Here is a 26,524-nt window from a genome sequence, read left to right as displayed (position 1 = left end):
AACACTGGGGACACACAGGGTTGTCCAAAGTTGGGACTGGGGACACCTTTTAACACGGCTGAGATGATGTGAATAAGGCTGGGTGTAAGGGGAGGGTTAAAAGTTGGACCCCCACTGTCCACACTCCATCTATTCCCAGGAATCTACCCTAAAAGAAGTCATAAGAAAGGAGGGTGAAGGACTTCCCTGCTGGCGCAGTGCCTAAGAATCCGCCTGCCAGTGCAGGGGCCACGGGTTCGAGCCCTGGCCTGGGAAGAGCCCACATGCCGTGGAGAAACTAAGCCCGTGTGCCACGACTACTGAGCCTGCACTCTGGAGCCCGTGAGCCACAACTACTGAGCCTGCGTGCCACAACTACTGAAGCCTGCGTGCCTGGAGTCTGTGCTCCACAAGAGAAGCCACCGCAATGAGAAGCCCACGCACTGCAACAAAGCGTAGCCCCCGCTCGCCACAACTAGAGAAAGCCCGCAAGCAGCAATGAGGACCCAACGCAGCCAAAAATAAAAATAAATGAAAAATAAATTTAAAAAAAAAGGAGGGTGAACATGGCCACTGTTATTTACAAAATCTGCAAACTGGAAACAGCCTAACTGTCCAACAACAGGGATTTGCTACATAAGAAAATCATGATCCATGTGGGCCTACGGCGAGTTTCTGACCACAGCGGGAAAGCACATCTGACATTAGGGGAAAGCAGAGGCCACACAGTGGATGTCGTGGTGTCATCCAAGTTCTAAGTGCTGGCCTCTAGCTTCCGGCATTTTTTCCCGTGTATACTCTTCTGAACTCTCCCAATATTTTTTTTTTTTTTTTGGCTGCACCACATTAGCTTGTGGGATCTTAGTTCCCCGACCAGGGCTCAAACCCAGGCCCCCTGCAGCGGAAGCACGGAGTCCTAACCACTGGACTGCCAGGGAAGTCCCCAAGTTTTCTACTATAAACACAAACGTCAGAAATAAATGCCAGGCCTTACACAGCCCCTTCCTCTCCCCCTCCCTCCCCCACAAGGACATAGGTCACAGAGCCTCCAGGAGCTGCAAAAGTGTTCAGATTAGCAAAGTTTTACTTCAACGTTATGTGTGCTCATAAATGACTCTGAAAAGCCGATATGCAAGAGGATGACACGCTGTGGTCTAAAGGCAACGTCGAGGCCACTGAGAATGTCCCTCAGACAAGAGGCTCTGCTCAAAATCTCCCCCACCTGGGGTGAGGGCAGCAGGAGGGGGGTCTGGGACAGAGGGATAAACACATCATCTCAGCTCTCCCATCAGGACTGGCGGCCCGGGACCCCAAGCTGGTCGATCAGAGGTCAACTGCTTGGAACTCCCAAAGCTGCCCGAACATTCTGGTGTTTCAGGGAAATGCGAAGGCTCCCGGAGGGCCCGTGTGCCGGATGGAAGGGCCCTTGGTCAGCCCCCTCCTAGTCCAGCCCCAGGGGGAGCCCAACTCCCTGCTGGCCGGGCCTGCTGTGCCCTGGGGTCGGGGCAGCCTCTCACCCCAGCAGCCCCGTCAACAGGACGTGTTGGTGTTACCTATCACGTAGTGTCAGGTGCCGAGGCCTGGCTGTGGCCCTGAAGCAGGCAGTGGGTAGGGGCCTGGCACCTGCAGCTATGGGCTGCCCGTATATTTATGTTTATTTCCAGAGTGTGGTATGCTCTGGGGAGGGTGGGCAGCATGGTGCTGGCAGCCTCGGCCCAGTAGTGTGTATGTTTTGTGGGGGTGGGGGGGGAGGGGGACATCTCCAGTGAGGCCCAGACAGAAATCTGCCCTAAAGGTGGCCGACAGCAGCCACCTGTAACAGAGCCCTGCTCCCAAAGGGGCCCCTCGGGGGCCAGCCCAGCGGGGTGACCTCCCAGGCACGGGCAGGCCAGGCTGAACCCGGCTGCAGCAGGAGACGTGGGGGAGAGTGGTGTTAACAAACAACAGCAGGAGGGGTGGGTACGGACAGGGCGACAGAGCGCGGTGAGTGTGGGGCGGAGCCACTGGCCGGGGCCCGCCCATCAGAAGGCGAAGCAGCGCTCCTTGGGGTGGCCCACGCGGTCCAGGTTGGGCAGGCAGGCGTACTGGATCATGGGCGGGGGTCCGCACATCAGCACCAGCGGCTCCTCCTCTGGGGGTGGAAGGTGGTCCCGGATCATCTCCTCGTTCACGAAGCCCTGGCTGTAGTCCCAGGCTGCGGGGTGGGAGACCAGGTGAGCCCGAGTACGGCCGTGTGACCAACTGCCAACTGCCCACCCGCCCAGCACCCTCTCCTCCGTGACGAAGTTCCTGTGCCATGAATTCCTCCCTTCTTTCCACAAACACTGAAGAATGAAGAGGCTGAGCCAAGTAAACCCTCAGCCCGATCCCCTGCCCCCAAGCCTGGCTCACCTGTGCCACAAAGGCAAGCCCATCAACTTTCCCCCACCACGCTTCACAGCGTGCAATGTATTTCATTTCCACTGGCCTCTCATGTGGCCCTCAGAAACGCCCTGTGGGCGGACAGGGCAGGGGTTACTGATCCCGTTTTACAGATGTGGGAACTGAGGCCAAGAGGACCCAGAGTTGAGTTGTCTCAGGTCACACAAAAAGGCATGGACAGGACTGGGACGTTAGCCCCAGGTCCCAGAGGTCCCCCAGCCAGTGCCAGGCTGGTCAGGGTGACATTTCCTACCCCACCACCCTCCATGCTACCTACTGGCCCTGTGCCCACTGTCTGACTCTTCCCTCTACTGCATGTCGGTCCACGAGGAGCTGTGTCTGGTCCACAGCTGTAGTCCCAGTGCCCAGACAGCCCCATACACAGTAGTTACGCAATAAATAACGAGTAAAGGAATGCGTCCCAAATAAGCAATCGGTGAGCCTGAAAACAGCAAGGCCAGGACCCAGGCTGAAGCTCCAGATGCAGGACCCTCGTGGCAGCAACAGCTCCTCTAGGTCCTGCCGGCCTCCCTGTCTCGCACACGCACGTGTACATGCGCAGTGTGTCTCCAGGTTTCACCTGAGATCCAGAGCCACCTTTTATTCTTACAAGTCACTGCTGGTGCCCGCGGCGAGAACCTGGTGCCCCGAGGCTGGCAGGGCTCTAGTCCCACCCAGGCCCTCAGGACTGACCTGCCAGCAGGGGCTGCTCAGGGAGGGGAACCAGCCAGTTCCAGGAGCACGGTGGGCCCACGGGGATGGCAGGCTGGCAGGGCTCTGCCAGGGGAATGGGGCTCTGATGACTGGGGCCCGAGGAGAGGCGGAGGAGGCGACACCCAGCCCGGCTCCACTCTGGCTCCGATCTACGCCTTGGCTTCCACATCTGCGCTCAGGGCCGTAACTCCCCCATCACAGCAGACAATGCTCTCTGCATCACATCATGTACACTCCATGGGGGGGTCCCTTGCGAAGGGCCAAGCCAGTCCCAGCTGGTCTTGGGATGAGGAAGAGTCTGCTGTGCTGAGCAACGGGGTATTCTTTACCTCATGGACACTGAGCTGAGTAACTGACCCCATCTCCCTTTTCACTTTGGCTGCTGGGAAGCTCAGAGTGATATACATGGCCACCCACAGCAAGTATGCATCACAGCCCATGCTTCTGTACAAACCTCATTCCCAATTCCATTCTATGGCCCTGCCCTTGTTTTTCTTTCACTCCCACTTTCCATTTATACCACTCCGACTCACTCTATGAGTCTTTGTAAGGTGCCTAAAATCCCTCTGGAACAAGGCGGGACATAGGTAGGTAGATAACATTTTATTAACAGATCTAAAATTACTTTGAAAAAACCTGCATGGGACTAAACCATATTTGCTAGTGTAATGAATGTACAGGTATGTAAGACACATCTCAATTTCACAAGGACGTTTTTAGATAGTGTATTTTTCTTTACTTGTATACTGAAGGTGACTTTGTAGGGGAAACAGAGTCAGCTGGCCCCTCTCCCCTGTTCTTTTGCTTAGCTCCACAACTGCCTGCTGGCCTGGTACCATTTTCCTCCTCAGCGTCTACCCTTTTCAGCTTATACCTAATGTTACGGCAATACCCGAACTACTCTCGAACTGTGGTCAGGGTAATAATAAACGTAAGTGTAGAATACCGGGAGACTACCCAACTGTATTTCTCCTTGGCCAGTAACTGGTTACTCTTAAAACTGTCCCCAGGAGGCACGTCGGTTTGGCGTTGCCAGGTTTCACCACCAGAGGGCAGTGTCCACTCCTCCTGTGGCCAGGCCGTGTGCAGGCAACAGGAGTAGAGACCCCTGCAAGGACACTCCCATCGTGGCCAATGAGCCTACCTGACCACACTCTAGAACCTGCAACCAGAAGGGAGCTAAACCAGCTTTCATTTCCCCCTTTTGAATGAGACGTGGGTACAAGATAAATATTCCTTTCTTGGGCTTCCCGGGTGATGCAGGGGACACGGGTTCGTGCCCCGGTCCGGGAGGATCCCACATGCCGCGGAGCGGCTGGGCCCGTAAGCCATGGCTGCTGAGCTGGATGGGAGAGGCCACAGCAGTGAGGGGCCCGCGTATCGCAAAAAAAAAAAAAAAAAAAAAAAAAAATCCTTTCTTTACTGGAAGCTCGGACTCCCAGAACCAGTGCCTCCTGTGCGACCTCCAGTCTCTATGACTCCACTTTGTCTTTTCTGGGTCTCACTAATCACCTGCTACTGTACTTTATAATTTACTAATAAACCTGTTTCCTGTTCATCCTCCCCAGCTAGAACATCAGCTCGGGCCAGGCTGGTTTCGGGAACACACAGAGTGAAGGGTCCGACCAGGAGGAGACCCACTGAGACACGGGTGGGCCCTGGACGGCTGGTCCAGCCAGAAGCCCTGGAACAAGACTGTCAGGTCCATGGATCCACCAGGGGCCCAGGATCCGATTTGGTCAACCCAGGAGGGTGGCTCCTCTCTCAGGGATGGACCCTGTTGAGATGGGTACCCCCAGAGCCCGCCTGCTCATTTCTGGGGGAAGCAGAGGGTGGCCTGTTCCCCACACTGTGGTGGTTGAGTCCCAGGGGACCGGGTGGCTGTGTGAGGAGAAGGAGGCAAAGCAAGGGCAGTGTGGCAGCAAGCTGGTGCCCACGTGGGTGCTTTGAAAACGTCCAGTTTCCAATATTTAAAAATTTCCCATGAAAGTGCAGGCCCCCAGCTTCCCCTGAAAAATGGAAAGGCTGGCCTCCAGGGTGGTACTCCTGCACAGCAGGGCTGCCCGCAGCTGGGAGGGGGCTGCCCCTCTGCACAGGCAGATGCTCTCCAATTCGTCACAGTCCCCACCACTCCCTATAGTCTCCTAACCCTGACGCCAAACATCACTGGTGTTATCTACCAAGAAGCCTCAGCTGCTGCTTTTCTTACAACAGAGAAGAAGTTAAGATATTTTTTGTAACCACATCTACCTAAGGCATGAGAATGGAGTACAGTTTAACTCCCAGAGGGCAACCTTGTTTCAGGTTTTAGGGGCAGCCCTCATTCACCGCCTCCTATGTGACCTTGGCAAACAGCTTAAACACCTGGATAAGTAGAATGAAGGTAACTGAACATCAGCCCAGCCCACACTCCAGGGCTGATGATTAGAGAGAAAATGGGTGTAAAGTGCCTTACAGGGTATACACTGCAACGTGGAAACACTCACCCTCACCCCAGCACTGGCCCTGGAGACCTGCCCCACAGTGAGCCCCGGCCCAAGGGGAGAACGCCGGCCTTGTTTGTCCAGCTGAGAGCAGGGCAGGCAGGGGAAGGTCTGGGGCTCTGGAGGAGGCGGGTGTGAATTCAAGCCCTAGCTCTGGGGTTTTCCCACTGTGTGCTGTGGGGCACTTGCGTTCCCTCTCTAATCCCTCTTTCCTCATCACCTTCCTCTCACAGGGCCACAGTGAGCACCAAAGGAGACCATGCACGCAGAAGCCTCCACAACGGCAGAGGGCTCCGCCAGGTGAGCATGGGCCGACACCTCCACCCAGCCCACCCGCCTGGGCGCTCTCACCTTCAGGGGCTTTGTCCACTGTGTACCAGAGCTTGAAGCGCGCAGAATGTTCGTTCCTCAGTTCCTCCAGCTCGGGCCGCAGCAGGATGTCCTTCTCAGTCTGCAGGGGGACAGGACCCAGTGGTCAGGAGGGACAGCGACAGGGACTGCCTTTGGAGACCCTCGTCATCCCGCCCACCCATGGGCCGCACACTTGGCAAAGCTTCCAGGGAAAGTCCAAGTCTTTCTATGTTCTGGCGTCTCAGCTTGTACGTCCACAGTCTAGGAAATACAGATACCACTTCCCCAGATCACACCTGGCCCTCCGCAGCCTTGCCCACGCCAATCCCTCTGCTTGGCCTGCAGCTCCCCACTTTCCGTCCCCACTGATTTCGTTTAGCCAGCCCCACGTGGCCCTGTAGAGTTCAGCTTGTCACCTCCTCCAGGAAGCCTTCTCAGACCCCCAGGGAGCATCAGCAATCTGCTCCTGAAACAGCCCCTCTTTCCATTCCTAACCACACACTTTGCCCTGTATGTCTGCAGGTCACTCACAGACGGACAGGGCTCCTCAGGCCAGTGGGTGGCGTGACTGATCTCATAAGACTGTTGTGAAACTGGGGGCCAAAGAGCCCTGTCGATCAGAAAAGGTCACAAACCTCTCCTGAGCCCCAGGCTGGGTGAGGGAGACCACGGGAGAGCCGTGGAGATTGTTCTGAGCGACCTCTTTTCCTCTTTTTTTTTTTTTAACATGTTTATTGGAGTATAATTGCTTTACAATGGTGTGTTAGTTTCTGCTTTATAACAAAGTGGATCAGCTGTACATATACATATATCCCCATATCTCCTCCCTCTTGCGTCTCTGAGCACCCTCTTTATGAACAATCCTCTCTGACCGCCCTCACTGCCCTGTTCCTGAGGATAAACTCGAGGGAGCGGAGTTCAGGATAGAAAATTCCACACGGTTAGGGCGTTCAACACAGCAGCTGCTCTACAATCCCCAGGTGGGTTACACCAAGGCGCACACCAGCAGCGCGCACAGGAGTGTCCACCTCCCTACACCTCTACCAGCACTGGGTAATGATCCTTTAAGCTTTGGCAATCAGGTTAATGGAAAGTAAAGCTTATGTTTTATTTTTATTATTAATAAGTTTGTCACTGGTCTAGTAATATCTTATTAGTTTGTAAAAACTTTTTATATGAAGGATATTAATTTTCATTGGTGATGCATTATATGTCTCATCCCCAGTTACTTATCTTTCTGCCTTATTTATAGTTTGTGTTTTTCCCCAGGGGAGCTTTTCATTTTTAAGCAGATGGTTCCATCAATCTTCTCCTTGACAGGCTCTCCCTGGTGTCTTGCTTACACTGACCATCCTTGTTCACTCATTCATCAATACTTCCTGTAAAAATGCTCACCTCCTACTTTTTTTTCCTAAGAAAAGGGCATATGTTGAACTCATACTTTATTTATTTATTTTTTAATTAATTAATTTATTTATGGCTGTGTTGGGTCTTCGTTTCTGTGCGAGGGCTTTCTCCAGTTGTGGCAAGCGGGGGCCACTCTTCATCGCGGTGCGCGGGCCTCTCTTGTTGAGGAGCACAGGCTCCAGACGCGCAGGCTCAGTAGTTGTGGCTCACGGGCCTAGTTGCTCCGCGGCATGTGGGATCTTCCCAGACCAGGGCTCGAACCCGTGTCCCCTGCATTGGCAGGCAGATTCTCAACCACTGTGCCACCAGGGAAGCCCTCACCTTCTACTTTTAAAGCTTCCATTTTTTACATGTGTATCTTTAACCTAAACTTCATTTTTGTACAAGGTAAGGTAGGGATCTACTTCGTTTTTTCCAAGTGCATAGCAACTAACTCAACACTCCTTTTCCTTTCTCTTTGCACGTTTGGTATGTCACCTGCATCAGATACAAAGTCTCTCCTACACTTGGGTCTGTTTCTAGGCCAGGGCTGTTCAACGGAGTTTTCTACAATGATGGGAACATTCTACAGTAGATCTGTGTTATCCAACAGGGTAACCACTGGCCATGTGTGGCTATGAAACCAATGAAATGTGGCTAGTGAGACTGGGAGAGCGCGTTTTTAACTTCGTTCAATCTTAACTAATTTAAGTGTAGCTAGCCGCATGTCCCAGCACAGTCTAGATTTCCTGTTGCGCCGTCCAGACGTGCAGTGAAGTCCAGCAAGCCCAGGTCTCACGCGTGGCTCCAGACCCATGCCGTTTTCGTCCCCGACACTGCTCAGCACGTTCTAACATCCAGTGCGCTAAGTTCCGCCTTGTCACTCTTCTTTTTCAAAACTTTCTTGGCTGGGCATGTGTACTTTGTCTTCCAGGCCATACTGCATCATTTTGTCATATTAAAGGGGAGAAAATATCCCCACTGGGACTTCGAGTATTACTTTATGAAGAACTGACACCTTCGGAATATCTGTCCCCCTGTCCAAGAACCAGGTCGCCCCGCTGTTTATTAACACTCCCTAATGCCCTTCTGAAAAGTCGTGCTTCCCTTAGGCTGGGGGCAGAGCCCCGGCCTCCCCTGGACTCAGGATGCCGTCCTCAACCTGCCTCCCCACCAGCCTCCACTCCCATCACTAGGTCACTCCAGGAAGAATGCACACGTCTGCAACGTTAAACGCTCCTATCCAAGGCCATCTCAACCCTCACAACCGTCCCGAGAGGTGGGTCCCCCGTTATCCTACGTTACGGATGGGCAAATGGAGGGGCTGCGGCCCCCGTCCAAGCCAAGCACGGAGGTCACTGAGGACGGGGGAGGGAGGGGCAACGACTCAACTGGAGCAAAGCAGCAGTTCCCACAGTGTGGCCTGCAGACCCCTGGGGTCCCCGAGACCCTTCAGAGGGACCTTGAGGTCAGAACGATTTTCATATGATACTTAGTTGCATTCTTCACTCTCCTCCCTCACGGCTTCCAGAGGCTACAGGACTCGTGACACTGCACTGACTAAAGTGCAGAGAGAGATACAGAATCCACCGCCCCTGCTAACGGGCACAAAGATGCCCGTCCAGGCGACAGAGGGCTGACGGCCTCCACAGAGACTGCCCCAGCACTACCAAGCTGAACGCTGCCCACCCTCTCAACCCCACCAGCCAGCTTGGAATTTCTGGCTGCTTCCACCCACCCCTAGTCAAGGCCACCTCAGTTGGCCTCAGAGCAGTTTTCTGCAGCTGTGTGGGACCTCAGCCCGGGGACCTCAGCCCGGCCCCCCCGCCTCCAGGCTCGATGTCCTCACAGATGATGCGGAGTGGAGCCTGGGCCAGATGGACCCAGGGGCAAACTGACCTGAACCACATCTGAGAGGCGCAGGGGGCCTGGGCACGGCCCCCACACAGGTAGGGGGTGCCTCGTCTTAGCTTCCCCCAAAAGGGGCATCACTGTAAGATCCACGTATTCAGTCATGAAACACTGAACCTAGAAAGACCCTTGTGATGACCTTGCTTCATCATCTCATTCCACAGCGAGGGAGCAAAGCCCAGAAAGGGAGAGTGGCTTGTCCAAGGCCACACAGCAGGCCAGGGCGGGCAGGCAGCGGGTGTGGGGAGGAGGACATGCATTCAGGAGCCGGGGAGCCCAGGTCCAAACCCTGTCCCAACTCCCCCAGCTCAGGGACCTCGCGCAGGTGGGACCTTGGCACGTCATCTGTGAAAACGGCCCTTCGGGCTCCTCCCACTTCACCGGTGGGTTCCAAACTCTGTGTGCGGTGAAGGGAACCCTGAGGTTACAAGGAAGCAGCCAGAGGAGCTGTGGGTGCTCCAGGGGCCTCACCCCTCCACCAAAGCAGCCCCGCTCGGGTGAGACGCTCTGAGCTCCGCACTGAAAAGCCTGACCCCACCAGCCCCTGTAAGGGCTGCTGTGCACAGAACGTTCAGAGCACCCCTCACATTTCAGCCTCCCTGAGCATCTCCGCAAAGCTGTGCAGACGCAGACCCCTGAGCAATGCCTGCTGGGCCTCGCCCCCTCTCAGCAGGAGTCGGGTTTGCAGACCTCAGGTCCACCCACTGACCTGGTTGGCAAAGAGCAGATGGCACACGGTCGGATCATCCGGGTCCTTCATGATCGCACGGATCACCTGCAGCATTGGGGTGATTCCTGCAACACAGCCACCCCCCACACACCGCGTGAGCGCCTGCTGCATACGCGCAGGCCCAGTGTCAGGCAGATGCCCAGAGCTGCCAGGACAACTGGGACCTTGGGAAGCTCCCAGTCACTTGTAATCTGTGCCGCATCCCACACCCTGGCCCCGAACCACGACATCCGCCCGCTAGGGACTCAGTGAGGGGCTCCGGGTCCACATACCCGTTCCTCCTGCAATCATGCCCACAGACTTCACCGTTGTGATGACAGGGCTGGATTTCTTGTCCGGACGGATGGCAAACGTTCCTGGGGAGAGGAGAAGGGGTGAGGCCCAGTTCTCAGACATGCTGTGCCTGGGGGTCGGAAGGGCTGGAGAAGCTGCCCCCGCCTCAGGGGTTCGGGCGCGGCGGCCACCACAGCCCCCAGCCAGTCAGGGTGAGGGGGATGGGAAGGCGGCACCGGGACCAGCTCAAATGCAGAGAGGAGCTCGAGGACGAGTTCCTCACTGCGCATGGCTGGGGAGCAGGGAGGCTGGAGAATCGGGGCGGCCCAGCTCAGCCCTACCCCTTGTTTGTTCTCAGCCAAGCAAAGCGGGTCTGTGGGCCGCATCTGGTCTGCAACCCCTGTGCCGGCCACCTTGATTCCTAACAGCCAGGGAAACGGAGGCCCCAGAGAGGAGATAGCTTGCCCTGCGAGAGTCACCCATCCAGACAGCAGCAGAGTCGGGACCTGCACCCAGCATCCACCGCCCCCACTGGGTCCTCGGGGAGTCCAACCCGGATCACCTTTGCCCTGGTAGACCAGCAGCCCATTTGGGCCTCGGAACTCAATGGTGTCTCCAATCTTCATGCTTTCCAGGTACTGGGACATCTTCCCTCCAGCGGGAAACTTGGGGTGGGTGTCTTTGAAGTAAACCTGCAAGACACCCACAGTCCTCAGCTCCCCGTTCCCAGGGCTGCCGGGGTGAGCTCTGGGCCACAGTGGGAAGACGCTCTTCTGGGGTCTTCTGCGGTCGTGTGTGGCCTTCTCACACGATGCCCCTTCCACCCATCAAAACTTACCCGTCTGTGTCCCGTCCCCCGCAGTGGTCTGCCCTCCCCATAACATCCCCTTGGAGGGCAAAGCATCAGCCTGATGTCCAAGGCAGCGACCCGAGGGCCTGCTGCATAATGTTCTGCCAGGAAGCTTCTCTGTGAACACCCCCCGCCCCCTCCCCCGGCAGGAGATCCCCATGGCTGTCAGCTCAGTAAAGGCTCTGGGAAGCCGGCCCTCCTGGTGGATGTTCAATTCTTTCCACTTCGTGCTGCCATAAAAACATCACTCTTGGAACAATTTCCTTCCCTGTGCCTTTTGGGATTTCAGCTTTGGAAAAAGGGATGTGCTACAACGCTCGTACAGAGAGATGGGCAGACAGGGGAGGAGCTCCAGGGCTGGGATGGCTGCACCACGGGGCATTTCTGCTGGGCTTTGAAGGGCAAGCAGGAGTGATGAGCAGAGAAGGGGGAGAGGCAGTGGGGGAGGGACAGCATGGGCAAAGGCCAGGGCGTCTAATAGGGCTTGGGGCCTCGGGGGTGGGGTGGGGAGAAGAGCTTGCGGCTCCAGCACAGGGGATGTGTCTGTGTGTCTGGGGTGCGGGGCAGGGAGAGTGGAGGGAGAGTGGGCAGAGCCCACTGCGTGCCAGGCTGGGGGCCTGACCTTTAGCCAGGGCCAAGGGGGCCAGTGAGGTCTCCAAGCCAGGAAGGGCCTGGTCCTGGTGAGTATTCCATCGCTACTTGAATCCCCCCAACACCTCCTCCACATCTGGCTCGAGAGACTTCAGCAAGAACAGATGCTTGAACTCTCACCACCTTCCCTTTCCTTCCGGACAAAGCCCCAGACTACCAGGGCCTCCAAGGATCTGCCTGGCCCTGCTGACCTCTCCCTTTTCGGTCCCTCAAGTCCTCAAGCCTCCTCCTGACCTCAGGGCCTTTGCACCTGGAAGGTCCTTTTCCTCCGTCTCCACCTGGCTGCCGCCTCCTCAGCCGCCAGACCTTGCCTCACTGTTGCCTGCTCAGGGGGGCAGCTCTCATCACCCCACCCCCGCCCCAGCTCTGGTGCCCATTCTAGGTGCTCAGTCTCTTGTGCTTGTCCCCTGAACAAACACTGACCTCTGTGTGACCACCTGTTCAGTGTCCATTCTCCAGCCAAAGACAAGGTACCGAGGCCGGTGGGCCTGGGCACCCAGCACAGGGTCTAAATGACACCAAGCGAAGAGGAGATCCAGGCCAGAGCCAGGACTGACAGGCCCAGCTCCCTTCCTGCCCTCACAGACACAGCGCCCAGCCCAGGACCCTGTAAGACCCAGGGCTGAAGCTGAGGCCCAGCGGGGGTCTCTGCTCCTGTCCCCCCACCCAAGGGTCCAGTGAGGGGGCCCTGGGGCCTGCACAGTGGAGTTGAGAGAGCAAGCCTGATCCCTGGGGGTGCTGAGCCAGGGCGGCCATGGAGGTTTGGGCCTTGACTAGGGAGGGTCTCTAACATCCAGCCCACCGGCCTGGGCTGGTTCACACTTTTGGGTGGGTGTGTAATCAGAGAACACGGATCACTGCTGGAAAGTTTGTGTTTCTAATTTCCATAAACATGTACCGGGCTCTAGTTGTCATTTCTCCTTCTGTTCAGCATCTTGTTTTTTAAGATCCTTGCTGGTTGTTCTACGTCTCTCTGGTCTGTTGCCTCTAATGGCTACATCTTCCCACAGCGCACACCCAGCCCCTCACCCCGGCTCCCGGACACGGTCCCATGAGCTCCTCATACTGCACCCCCAGCGGGCCCGTGGGATGCTTCCCAGGGGAAGGGCAGGTGCCCAGCTCACTGGGCTTCGCCAGTCCGAGAGCAGGAAGGTGAGCCCTCCACGGGCTGGTGGGCCTGCCTGGTTCCTCTTCTGCAGATGCTCAGCCTGAGCCCGACCCCTGCCCTCTGCCGAGACCCCAAAGCTTGGCTTGTGCTAAGAACTATGATCTGCTATTCACTCGGGAACCAGGCACAGCGAGCACAGGGCCTTCAGAGATCAGACTGTGGGGCCTTGGCTGCGAGGTGGTCACCCCCGCGCCAAGCAGCTGTGGCCCCAAGACCTCACCTTGATGACCAGGTCCACGAAGCCCTTGTCGTCATCGCTGGAGACGGGCGTGTAGGGCCGAATGACTAGGTTCCCGTCGATTCGAGCCGAGAGGTAGATGTGCTGGCCTGCAGGACAGCAGGGGTGAGTGTGGGCTGACTACCCCTGCAGGGCCCCCTGGGTCTTGTCAGCCCACTTCGCTGCACCCCGTCCAGCATTCAAAGCCTAGCCTGACCTCGGCTCCCACTGCTCCCTTCGCCACCCCCAGGGACTCCCATCATGTCCCATCTCTTTGCCTTTGTTCGTGCTCGTGCCACTGCCGGGGACACTGAAGCAACTGGCCTCTTATCCTGACACTCACCCTTGAAGGCCCAGGGTGGCTGTCACCTCCTCCCTGAAGCCTTCCCTGCACTAACTGAAATGCAAAGCCCCCACCTCTCTGTCCCAGCACCGGCTCCACGTGTGCTGGGTTGGGGCCGCACTCACCGACGGGGAGGCCCAGGATGTGCTGGGGTGACGGCAGAGCAAAGCGGAACCGGCGGGTATCATGGCTGATGACCTGCAACGAAGTGTGAGCTGCTGCATGGCACCCAGGGCAGAGGGGCCCCCAGACTCAGAGTGCCCACCCCTCCCCAGCACCTGCACACGCATGGGCAAGGGCACAGAGGTCAGGTGCACACTGGGTGTGCCTCTGCTCTCACTGGCCCAGAGAAGGGCACTGACCCACTCAGGGCCACAGGGCAAGGTGGTCGGAGCAGGGAGTGAGCTCAAGATCCCAAAGGGAGGGACTTCCCTGGTGGCGCAGTGGTTAAGAATCCACCTGCCAATGCAGGGGACACGGGTTCGAGCCCTGGTCCGGGAAGATCCCACATGCCGTGGAGCAACTAAGCCTGTGCGCCACAACTACTGAGCCTGCGCTCTAGAGCCCATGAGCCACAACTACTGAGCCCTCGTGCCACAACTACTGAAGCCTGCGCGCCTAGAGCCTGTGCTTTAAAAAAAAAAGATCCCAAAGGGAGGCTGCCAGACAGCCCAGAAAATTCCAGGGACAGGAGGAAAGGATCCACCTCCGCCACAGCTTGAGAAGTGTCCTGGGGTGGCAGAAACAGCTCAGGGACTGGGCCAGCAGTGGGGCAGAGCTGAGACAAGGCCCCATGTGCCAGGCCTGGGACTCAAGAGAGGGGCTCTAGAAGCCACTACACTAACAGCCGCCCCCGCCCCGAGAAGTGGGACAGCATGACCGTGGCTGGGCTGCAGAGGGCAGGAGGCATGGCAGCCTTGCTGCCCAGGAGGTCACTGGGGCTGGCCATGGCCAAGACAGGGTGTGCACCCAGGGTGTGGTCAATGGGTGAAGGCCATTCCCCCTCCAGGGTGGGGCAGAGGCTGCTTAAGAGTGAGGCTGGGCTGAGGAAGGAGCCCAGTCCTGACTGGGGCCAGGGAGGCGAGCATCCCACAGTGAGCTGTGTCAGAGCTGGGAACCGAACCCAGTGCCCGGACTCCGACCTGGGCTCCGGAAGGCCCCTGTGAGGTCTCCCCTGCACCAGGTGCAGCAGGATGGTGGGTGTCGAGGGGCTGTTTGGAAGGCAGGCAGCTAGCTGTCCAGCACATGTTGACGCCCACACGAGGCAAGGTCCAGTGATGGAGAGTGTTACCACCCGGAGGGGAGACGCCAGACCTCTCCAAAGGGACAGAGCGTCACTCTAAGCATCACTGAAGCGTGTGAGCCAAGGCAGGTGGCCTGGATCTCAGGAGAGACGGTGCCCAGCCACCACTTAGGACGCAGTGCTTGTCGGCGGCCAGTGGGCCTCTCTGCCCCACAGTCCGGGCCTGAAGCTGCAAACGGAGCCCCAGGGCCTCCCGCAAGCGGATCCCAGGATTATCAACTGGTCCTGGGGCTCAAGGTCAGAAACCCACGTGCCAGATGTTTTTGGAGGAAGAACAGAAGTGAGAGAAAGACACTGATGATTACTAGCCCAGCACAGCAAAAGTCATGAGGCTAACGTGTATGAGGGCTCGGCACGGTGCTGGCCGTGATGGCCCGAGCAGTAGACTCACAGAGCTGTGGGCAACCTTGCTGATCGCCTGGTCCAGTCCCGTTCAGAGAGGGGAGGGGCCCACAGCCGGGACCCCTCCCTGGGCCACGGCAAAATAACCAAGAGCAGGCCCACCTGCTGGCCCACCACTAGGCTACAATGGGGGAGGGGAACTGCTAGCACGTGTGCCTCCTGATCAATCCAAGGGGCCTGGAGGGTCCACCGTGTGACATCCTGTGACAAAATACCAGACAGTCATCAAAAATAATGAATCAGGGCTTCCCTGGCGGCTCAGTGGTTGAGAGTCCGCCTGCCGATGCAGGGGATGCGGGTTCGTGCCCTGGTCCGGGAGGATCCCACATGCCGCGGAGCGGCTGGGCCCGTGAACCATGGCCGCTGGGCCTGCGCGTCCGGAGCCTGTGCTCCGCAACGGGAGAGGCCACAACAGTGAGAGGCCCGCGTACCGCAAAAAAAAAAAAAAAAAAAAAAAAAATTAAAAATAATGAATCAGCTTTGGGTTAGACATGTAAAGGTGTCCATATTGTACAGCTGGGTAAAAACTCAAGTTATTAAAAAAGAGAAACTAAGTATGCACACACCTGAACCTCCACACATCATGTACACAGGAATGTACTACCAGAACGGCTCACGGTGACCCGTGAAGGGGACCCTCTGCAAAGGGGTTATGGGGGAGGGGAACGTTCACACCTCATGAACAGGGCACATATAAACATGTGCTTTTATTTTATAAAAGTAAAATTTTTATAGCGAGCACATATATATCATACATTACTTTGGGAATTAAAAAACAACAAAGAAAAAGAACTTTATAAAAGGAAAAGCTTTTAAAACATTGTTATTTCATTTTAGTAAGAAAAAATTGTGTATAAGATATATTGAGAGGATAAGTGTGGTCTCATCTGGGAAGCAGTAATTTTTTTTTCTTTTTCTTTTCTTTTTGCCTCTCTCTGGTTTTCAACTTCTATGAAATCCTGTTACAAGTACAGTCACAGGAGCCCCAGCTCTCATGGGGAGCCCGGGTGCAGACTAGAGCCCAGGACTCAGGCTTCCGGCAAGTGACTGACTTTCTCTGCCCCATGACTCAGTTTTCCCTGTCACACCCCTCCTGAGGCAGCTGTGGTGGCCAGAAATAGCACATGGGAGGGGCTCTGATGAGAGAGAGTAAGGAGGGAAACAGCCTTACAGGGTGGGCGGCTGGGCAAAGGAGGGAGAGGATGGTTTTAAATCACGATCAGAGGTCTGAAAAGGAAAAGCATCAAGTGGGGAGGGCAGGAGCAAGCCTGTGGGAGGAGCAGATGGAGCCGCCCCGCCCGCCCGCAGGGAATCCGACAGATGCAAAAGACTCTAGGGGCCCTGAGTGGGTGACCCTGCGGGCGGGGAAGGAGGAGGGGAGGAGACCTTATCTTTAAGGAAGGGGCACTGGGATGGGAGCCGCGAGGCCTAGGCCTAAGTCCTGGTCCTGCCCCTAACTCACAGTGTGACCTGAGTTTCTCCTCTCTTGTCCTCTGTTTTCACAGCCATTAAATGGTTACTTGGACCCAAGAGTCCTTACAGGGTCCCTCCCACTCTGGCCTTCTGGGGAATAGTGAGTGTGGTTCAAAGAACCAGCTCTGTGGGCAAAGACCTGAGTTCAAAGCCCTCTGCCGCTTACTGGTAGCCTTAGAAAGGGACCACCTTGCTTTCCCCATTTGTAAAATGGGCAGATAATGGGACCTACTTCACAAGGGGCCATGCCCTGAGCACATAGTAGGTGCCTGTGAAATGCTGTGATGCTGACAAGGACAGAGAGGTGCCCATGCCCCACGACGCCCTCAGGCCCCACACTGACCTCCTTGTCAATCAGCCGCAGTGGGTACTTGATGTCCGGGTTCTCGAGGGTGATGGCTGGGGTAGAGCGCTGGAATAGCTTCATGAACAGGCTATACAGGAACCAGACTGGGGAGAGGACCACGTGGCCCAACTGAAACGACAGGACAGACCCACGAGGTCAGCCTGCCCCCTGCCCTTCCTCCAAACACACCTCCGGGCCTCTCCCCTACCAGGAACGCCCTCTCCCCATCATGTTCATTCAGGGAACCCCAGCTCCATTTTGGTGCCAGCTGGGAGAAGTTACAAAAATCAGACTCATGAAACCTGTCACTGTGTTACTGAGTCATTGGAAAAGCTCCATTTTCCCTAAGGAATGGGGACAAAGAAAGCTACATAACTGAGCAGGTAGCCCTTTTCACTTTGGCTGCCAGGAAGCTCAGCATAAAGTTCCCAAGTACCTGTGCTTAATCTTGAGCACTGTGTATCTGTGCTCCCTCCCTCCCTCCCTCCCTTTAGTCAATTTCCCTGGCCCTATTAAGTGATGTCAAGTGCTAGCTCTATTTAGACAAACAGACAAACCCCTGAGCCCTGAGGTTCTGCCTTCAGATGTGGGGGCAGCCAAGGCACTGAGCTAGACACTAGGAAGCTCTGCTCCTTGCTGGCTGTGTGACTCTGCACAAGTCCCTTCCCCTCTCTGAACTGAACTGGACCAGGTGATCTGCAAGGTCCCCTGGAGCTCTGAGAGTCTACTCCTAGCATCATGCAGAGCCCTGCACAGGGGTTAACCTCATGACAACCCTATGGGGTAGGCACTGTCATCGCCACCACTTTACAGATGAGGAAACAGCTCAGAGAGGTGAAGCAACTCACCCACAGTCACACAGCAGGCAGGTGGGGAGCTGGAACTCAAACCTGAGTCCACCTGCCTCCCCAATCACACTCTTAAACATCAGGCCTCACCCTCATCATCACTCACCCTCTTGCGTGGCTCTGAGAACCTCTTCCTTGCCAGCCCCCTGCCCCCCATATCGCAGCCTCACAAAGACCCTAGAGGCGGTTTGGATTTTTTAAAAACAGAGAAAACCCACATCCCATGGCCAAATAAAACTACTTAGGTTTACCTGGAGAGGACACCCTTGCAAGGAAAGACAACCAGCCTGCTGCTCTTTCTAGCTATTTTTGTCCCTGGGAAAAGCACTTAGCCTCTCTGCCCTGTTTCTCCATCTGTGAAATGGGAGTCATAAGCTACACTCTCTGGCTGTGAAGATGGAGATCGGCTAACCCAGGCCGTCCCCCAGCAGGCACTTGACCTCACTGGGTATCTGTGTGCAGCAGCTACCCTTGGCCATCCGGAAGTCGAGTCCTGGGCAGCCTCCACTATCTGGACCACAAGTGAGACTCAGGAAGAGAACAACAACAGCCTCAAGACCGCTCAGACCAACCCTACAGTGGAGAACCTGGCAGACCCCACCCTAACCAGGGAGCAGCACAGGAAAGGGGCCAGCTGACACCGTGCACCTCCTGACACGAAGCAAGAAGGGCCCAGCACTGCGCTGTGCCTTCCTTCAGGAGCACACAGCCTGCCTCTGACACAAGGAAACACCGAGGGCCTTTCGCCGCGAGAACTGGCACCACTCTTCAAAAACGTCAAAGCCAGGGCTTCCCTGGTGGCGCAGTGGTTGAGAGTCCGCCTGCCAATGCAGGAGACGCGGGTTCGTGCCCCGGTCCGGGAAGATCCCACATGCTGCGGAGCAACTAAGCCTGTGCGCCATGGCCACTGAGCCTGCGCGTCCGGAGCCTGTGCTCCGCAACAGGAGAGGCCACAACAGTGAGAGGCCTGCGTACCGAAAAACAAAAAAAAAAAGAGAGAAACGAAGGCCGAGGAATGGGTCCAGATTAAAGGAGGCTCTGGTGGGTCGGACGGTGCTCCCCTAAAACTCATGTCCACCCAGATCCTGGGGATGGAAAAGGGTTTTTGCACGTGTAATTAAACTAAGGATCTTGAGATGAGATCCTCTTGGATCCCCCTGGTGGGCCCCAGATCCCATGACAAGTGTCCTTCTAAAACAGAGGAGAAGACTCAGAGGAGAAGGTTGTGTGAAGACAGAGACTGGAGTGATGTGGTGACACGCCAAGGAGGCCAAGGACTGCTGGAAGCCACCAGAAGCAGGATGAGGGGGAAGGCCCCTCCCCTAGGCCTCCAGAGAGCACACCCTGCCAAAACCTTGATTTCACACTTCTGGCCTCCAGACCATGCAAGAATGAACTCCCATTGTTTTATGCTACCTAGTTTGTGGCAATTTATATGCAGCCGTAGGAAACGAATACAGTAAGTCCCCTACATATGAACGAGTTCTGATCTGAGAGCACGTTCTTAAGTCCAATTTGTTTGTTAAGTCCAACAAAGTTGGACCCAACTAACACAATCAGCTATACAGTACTGTACTGTAATAGGTTTATAATACTTTTCACACAAATAATACACAAAAAAAAACAAACAAAAAAATAAAGAAAACATTTTAAATCTTGCAGTACAGTACCTTGAAAAGTTCAGTAGTACAGTACAACAGCTAGCATATAGGGGCTGGCCTCGAGTGAACAGGCAAGAAGAGTTACTGACTGGAGGAGGGAGAGGAGGTGGGAGACGGTAGAGCTGAAGGATCGTCAGCCATAGGAGACGGAGGGCAAGCTGCAATTTCACTCACGCCTGACGTTGGTGTCTTTCACTCACACACGTTCGCACCTTTGAAAGTTTGCAACTTGTAGGGGACTTACTGTACAGAGGCCAAAGAGACAGAACAACTGAATACAATGTGTGGTTCTGAATTTGATTCTGGGCCGGGGGGGGGGGGGGGGGGGAAACAGTTGTAAAAGACAATCCTGAGACAATAGGTGGCATATGCATGAAGGCCCATAGATTAGACAATAGCACTGTATCAGTGTTACATTCCTGATTTGATCATCGTCCTGTGATTATGCAAAAGAATGTCCTTGTTCTTAGGAGATAGATGCTGAAGTATTTAGGGGCAAAGAACCATCATATCTGTCGTTTACTCTCAAATAGTTTAAAATACACACACACACAATAAAGTAAATATAGCAAATGTTAACATCTGGTATATCTTGATGAAGAGTATATAAGGGCTCTTTATACATTTTTTCAACTTTACTGTAAGTCTGAAATTATTTCAAAATAAAAAGTGAAGAAGGGGGCTTCCCTGGTGGCGCAGTGGTTGAGAGTCCGCCTGCCGATGCAGGGGACACGGGTTCGTGCCCCGGTCCGGGAAGATCCCACATGCCGCAGAGCGGCTGGGCCCGTGAGCCATGGCCGCTGAGCCTGCGCGTCCGGAGCCTGTGCTCCGCAACGGGAGAGGCCACAACAGTGAGAGGCCCGCGTACCGCAAAACCAAAAAACGAAAAAACAAAAACAAACAAACAAAAAAAAGTGAAGAAGGAAGTCCACACTAGTGGTTCATATAGTGGGGTCAACAACCAAAAGTTCTCCCAAAATACTGGTTCTCAAGAAAACTGTTTCACAGCTTGTTCACTCACCCTCCCTAGTGTACCTCCCTGACTTTAGTTCTCACAGCAGATGACCGTGTGTATTCTTCTTATCATAACACTACAAATTCCCCTTTTTGCCTTGGCTGCCAGGAAGCTCAGAGTCAAGTTCCTTGCTTGCATGGAGGCCTCTTTGCTTCCTTTGCAGGCCTCTTGAGGTAGCATGTTCTACAGAGAACAGACCTGGAATGGGCCCCTGCCCTATTGAGGGTCAGGTGAGAAGATTCTCACCTCTCAAGGCCCAGCCTCACTGCTCCCTCCCTTCCCAGAAGCCCTGCCAGGACCCCCCACTCTATCAACTGGGGAGGACACTCCGGCTGAGTACCTGAGGCCTCTCTGAGCCTCGGTATTCTTGGCTATAGAAGGAAGGTGAGGGCCACTGCCTGGCCAACAGCCCAAGGGAGGTGGGATATGAGATGAGATGAGGGGCTGAGGTCACCGAAGGGTCTATAACCTGTGGAATGTGGGCATGCACACAGGTTCTTCTACCACCCTCATGGGGCCACCATCACCCAGGAGACGGAATACCCAAATGAAGGAAGGGCAGAGGCACCAAGATCCCACACCGGGCCTGGCCCAGCCCCCAAACCGGCCCAGCTGCTTCAAGTTGCCCAGCCGAAGCTTTGGTTACAGGCCTTTTGTTGGGCTCAAAACACCGTGCCTCTCCCGCAGACAGAGCCTCCAGGCTGGCTGCAGCCACGGCCTTGCCCCACGGGGCCCCTCGTCTGTTAACCAATGGGTCTAAACAGAAGGCCTGAGGGAGCTGGCCCCAGCGCACCCCTCCGGCCCACACAGGGCCACACAAAGGGTCTCTGGCCACCTGCCCACTTAACCCGCACCTACCATGTCCTGGCTACCAAGTGGTATTTCACCCACCCTGGGTCGCATTTAAGGCCCGTTGGCAGCCCTGGGCTCTGGGGTCAGGAGACTTGGGTTTGAGACCCAGCTCAGGACTTCAGGAGAGAATCTTCACCTCTCCAGGCTCCATCTTCCTCAAGTTCATGAGGACAGTCCCACCTAGGGCTGGGGAGGAATCGAGGCTGCAACAGGCCATGTTAGAGCAAACTGGCCAGTGTCCCCGAGCTGGCGCTGCTCCAAGAGTGGGACGTGAATTCTCCGGCATAATCCTCACTTCAATCCTAGGCTGTAGGTACTGTGATTATCATCAAGTTACAGATCAGGAAAGCCAGTCCTCAGAGGACTCACACCCATTTCTCAGAGAGATTAAGTGACTCACCCATGGCCACGCAACCCAGGCCTGTCCAGCCCTAAGTGTGGCTCTTCCCAAGCCGCCTCCCAGGACAGATGCCCTGGAGCCCACAGCCCAAGTCCCCTTGCTCCAGCACAGTCCAATCTCCCGGCTCTTGCAGTGAAGCCCCAGCCACCCAGACTAACAGGCTGCTCCGCCACCCCCAAACGCCCACCACGGCTCCCCACTGCCAACACTCAAGGTCCCCACTATCCGGTCACAAGCCTGTCTTGCCTTAGGCCTTTGCACACTCTCCCTTCTGCCCTGAATGCCCTTTCTCTTCCCTCATCCAACAACTCCTATTCCACTTCCAGAGCCCAGCTCAAACGTCAACTCTTACCCTCTAGCTAAGCAAGCCCTCAGCAGACATCCGGAGCCCCCCCCCCCAGCCTCTGCAAACTCCACGGGGATGAGGGCGACTCTGATGATTCCTCTGCTCCAGGCCTCTCCCACATCAGTCAGGGAAGCCATATCCATGGAGAACATTGTTTAGGGAAAAAGTTGAGCGAAGCTACGTTTGCAGGAAATCACCATTGTTGGGAGTCCTGGAAATAAACTTCAACGACATTAAGAGCCCAAGTGGAGTTATGTTTGGTGCTCTCTGGAGTCTTATTTCCCCCCAGCACAGCCGTTTAAGTGGTCAGCCAAGTTTAATAACTAAGACCCCCTGGCCTGCAGCTCGCTTCACAGTCTGCAAAGCACCTTCCCTTCCATTTCCTCACTGACCCTCCGCACTGGGAGACAGGCCAACTGCATTCTTCATTTGACAAATGAGGAAACTGTGGCTCAGGGAGGCCCAGGGTGGAGTCTGGGCTTCGGTTCCCAATTTTCTGTCGTTCACCCCAAATCTCTCACCTGCCCCAAATGCCAGCCCATGGTTACGTGCTGAGCCGTGAAAATGACTCATTTGTCAACAGTTCTGAAGATGAGTCCTCAACACTGGCCTTGGCCCTTACACCGAACTTGCGGATCCCAGGCGCCAGCTTCGTGTGCCCTGGCTGCCAGCCCTGGGCTCACACGGCTGGGCCAGGTTCCCACGTGAGGTCACAGACAATGTGCGACGGCAGACCCAGGAAGGCGGGGGACCTGGTGTCTCATCTCTAGCACTCAGAGCAGAGACACTCAGTAAATATTCGTGGATAAATTCACGAAGGGACAAGAACAAGCCCCTGCACTGCAGTCTCTCTCTGACTTTTCTTACTTTGTCTGAAAGTTTCCACAACCAGGAAAAGGGACCAGATGCCTCCGGGGGAGGGTGGGGCTCGGCCCTCCACGGAGCACAGGGCTGAGGGGTTGGATCCTGAACTCCTGGCTGTTTCCACACCTGCCTCCCAGAGGTGTGGTGGGACTGCAGCCGCTGCTGGAAGGAGCTGTGCCAGTGAGCGCTGGATAATGTGAGCGGCCTTCCTTCCAGTCCCCGTGCCCAGACGCGACACCCTCGTATCTCGCACAGTCCTTGAGCCCGGGACGCGGGCGCTATGGCCACTGCACGTCAGTGAGGACACTGAGACAGGGTGAGAACTGGCGCCCAGCTCGGTCCGAGCACTGAGCCCCAGCCCTGCACAGTCCCTCTGCGTCTGCGGACAGTCGGGCCACTGAGAGAGCGAGGGTGGACTTTGCACAAATTCCTCTCTGGAGGCAGCTGTGAGCCGACCCTCACTGTCAGTCAGTCCTTCAGGTCACAAACCCCAGTGGGCACAGCTGTCAGGGCCCATGTGGGATGCGGCGGACACAGGTCAGGGGACCGCGTCCCTGGGGAGCTCAAGCCAGTGTGGGAGATGGACACGGGCAGAGAGAAGGGTGCCGTGGAAAGGCGAAGCTTCGTCTCTGGAAAACTGGAGGCTTTACCAGACTCACAAGGGGCTGGGATGCCCTGTTCCCCGTCCAAGGCACCACTCCCACCCCTGCAAGCAGTGGGCAGAGTAAACAGGAGGCAGGCGGCCAAAGCCAAGGTCCCACCCCAGCTCCTCCTCAGCTGTGCTGCTCACACACACACACACACACACCACGTCACCCCAGCTCCCCAGGGGAGCTAGGGGACAGCTGCTTCGCCAGGCCTTGACCTGGTGCCCCATAGGCCACACAGTGCCCACCAGGGAACCCACCACCTGCCTTTCCCCACCTCTGCTAACACAGGAAGGGGAGAGGGAAACGGGGTGCCGGAGTCCCAGGATGCCTCCAGGGAGCCCCCAGCTCACCCACCACAGCCGAGGAGCTGGGTAGCCCTACTACCCCCATGTGGCACCCAGCCAGCTGCTCACCCCCTGGAACTCCCCACCGGGACCCTGCCATCCGCTCTACCCAGGTCAGGTCTGGGTGGGCAAAGGGACCTGCCAGGACCCCCCAGCTGCCAGCCCCCTGTGCTGAGGCTTCCCTGCCCGCTGCCCGCCAGCTGTCCATCTGGGATCTGCGTGTCCACCTCCCTCATGGCCCCCTTCTTGGGAAGCAGGAGCAAGTGGGAGGGAGTGGAGGAAGCTCTGCAGCGAGGGGCTCCTGGCTCTGCGCTTCTGGGAAAGGGAACCCAGGAGGAGGGGCAGGTGGACAGTGGAGCAGCCCTCCACAGGGGAGACCCAGCCCTGCTTCCCAGGGGCTGGGTGTCTGGACCACGGACTAGGCACAGAGCTGCCAGGGGCAGGGGAAAAGCCTTGGACTCTACCTGTGGTGGCGGCCTGTCAGGGTCCACTGAGCACTCACAACTGTGCTGGGGGAAGGGGAGCCAGAGTCGGGGACGGCAGGCTAAGCCCCCAACATACCCCCAGGTGGCGGGCAGGTTCAAGTGCCAACCACTCGGCGTCCCCACTTCCGGTGTGTGGGAGGAGGCCTCTCTCAGGGCCTGCACATCTCAGATAAGACGCCTGGTGCCCAGAGCCCGTGCTGGCCTCCCGCAGACGGCGTGGAGCCGCTGTGCCAGGAGGCCTGCCTGGGGTCTGCTCCGGGTATTTGGGCTCAAGTGGGGACCCCGGCAGGGCCCACGAGGAAAGGGCAACCCTGCCACCCTTTGGATAGAGGAGGCTTAGGAGTTGGTGAAGGTCTCCTGACGCTCAGACGGGGCTCTGCCCCTCATAGAGGGGCTCCAAGGGGTCCTTGGCTCCTCGGCAAAAACACTGAGCAGCCAGACCTTGGGGACACAGAGACAAACCCAACCAACACGGCTAGAAGGTGAGAAGCACTGCGGGAAAACAGCAGGGGCGGGGGTCTGGGTGCCGGTCCGGAGGCTGAGCAGTGAGGGAGGAAGGGGATTGCTGGGAACACGGTCAGGATGTTACGCTGAGCTGGGGTGATGCCCCCAGGCTAGCCCTGGGCAAAGCTGCCCCCTGGGCTGAACGCCACCCAGAGTCCTGGGCTGGGCCACACATTCACAAGCCAACACCCAGGCCAAGAGGCCTTCTGCTGAGTCCCCAAGGGGGAGCCCCACAGAGCCAGAGGGAGGAGGTGGAGGAGGACGCCAGGCAAGAGGCTCTGGGCCTAATCCTCCCAGTGGCAGCCCTGCCCAAGTGCCCCCAGCCAGCGCCCAGGCACCCGCATGTGTGGGTGGGGACTGCCCTCTGGCCACAGCCTCAACGTGGAGCGCAAGCCAAGCCACGCACCACCACTGTGGCTTCTGAGAAATTCGAAAGGCCTGAGGGCGAGGGAGGGTGGCCCTGGGCCGAACCAAAGTGACAGCATGACGATGGACTTTGCAGCTCCACAAGTTCAGACTCCGCCAGCCCGGCCCGTGGCCAAGTCTTTGAGTGGCATTTCTTCTTCTGTAAAATGGGGCCAACGGCTGGGGCCTCTCAAGTTTGCTGGGTTAAGAGAGACCAGAGCCTAGCTTGCAGCCCACGGAGAGGGTTCAGGGGCTGTTGTCGGTAAAAACTGCGATCCAGCAACACCGCACGTGAGCGCGCACACACACGCACACACACTCATTCCACACGCACACAATCACTCCACGTGCACACACTCACTCCACACACACACACACACCTCACACCCACTCCACACGCACACACTCGCAGGTACTCACGGTCACACTCCCGCACACCTGCTCACTCTTTCACTGTCACCCCCATACACACTCCTGCACACGCACACGTCACACCCACACACCCGGTCACACACACGCCCTCACAAACTCACACTCACACATACGCGCTCCCTCCTTCACACTTCACACGTGTTCAGTCGCACTCATACTAACTCACACGCGGGGGCACCGGCCACGTTCACCCCCGCACTCGCTCAGCACTAGCGCACACATCCGCACTCATCGGCCGTCCGGGCTGAGGGGGGCGGCGGCGGCGGCGGCGGGCGGGGCGCCCCGAACGCGTGGCCGCCCGCCTCCGGGTGACGCCCCTTGACCGGGAGTGCTGGGCCCGGGTGCAGAGGCCCGGGCGTGAATCACGGCCGCACGGGGACGACCGGGGCGCGGCGGGCTGGGTGGGGCGGGGCCGGGTGGGGTCCTGCGCCCCGCGTCCGAGCCCGGTCCCCCCGCCCCTAGCGGCCGGGCGCAGTCGGCGCTGCCCGAGACGGGGGTCCGGCGCCCGCCGGTGCGCAGCGACGCCCCGGGCCCGCGGCAGCCGGCGTCCCCTCCCAGCCTACCGTGCTCAGCTGGGCCCCCATGGTGGCGCCGCTCTGCACTCGCTCCGCCGCCGCCGCCGCCGCCGAGACCGCCGCGCCCCGAGCCAGCCCCCCGGCCGCGTCACCGAGGAGGAGGGGCGGGCCCGAGCGCGGCCCAGTCGGGGCGCGGGGGCGG

General features: G+C 57.1%; 1 protein-coding gene across 1 annotated transcript; it reads right to left on the bottom strand.

Annotated features, from left to right (window-relative positions):
* Positions 1–1,045: 1,045 nt before the first annotated feature.
* Positions 1,046–26,524, bottom strand: LOC132529356 (NADH-cytochrome b5 reductase 3). The gene is made up of 9 exons (XM_060165700.1): positions 26,371–26,524; positions 16,999–17,130; positions 13,603–13,675; positions 13,138–13,244; positions 10,811–10,940; positions 10,248–10,331; positions 9,955–10,040; positions 5,949–6,048; positions 1,046–2,173 (listed from the first exon to the last, which is right to left on the bottom strand). The coding sequence occupies exons 1-9, from the start codon at positions 26,389–26,391 to the stop codon at positions 2,001–2,003; spliced, it is 906 nt and encodes a 301-aa protein (XP_060021683.1). The 5' UTR covers positions 26,392–26,524; the 3' UTR covers positions 1,046–2,000.

This window comes from Lagenorhynchus albirostris, chromosome 11, assembly GCF_949774975.1.
Source record: "Lagenorhynchus albirostris chromosome 11, mLagAlb1.1, whole genome shotgun sequence".
In the NCBI taxonomy this organism is placed as follows: domain Eukaryota; kingdom Metazoa; phylum Chordata; class Mammalia; order Artiodactyla; family Delphinidae; genus Lagenorhynchus; species Lagenorhynchus albirostris.
Note: the sequence above shows the minus strand (reverse complement) of the source record. Positions and strands in the feature narration are given on the sequence as shown.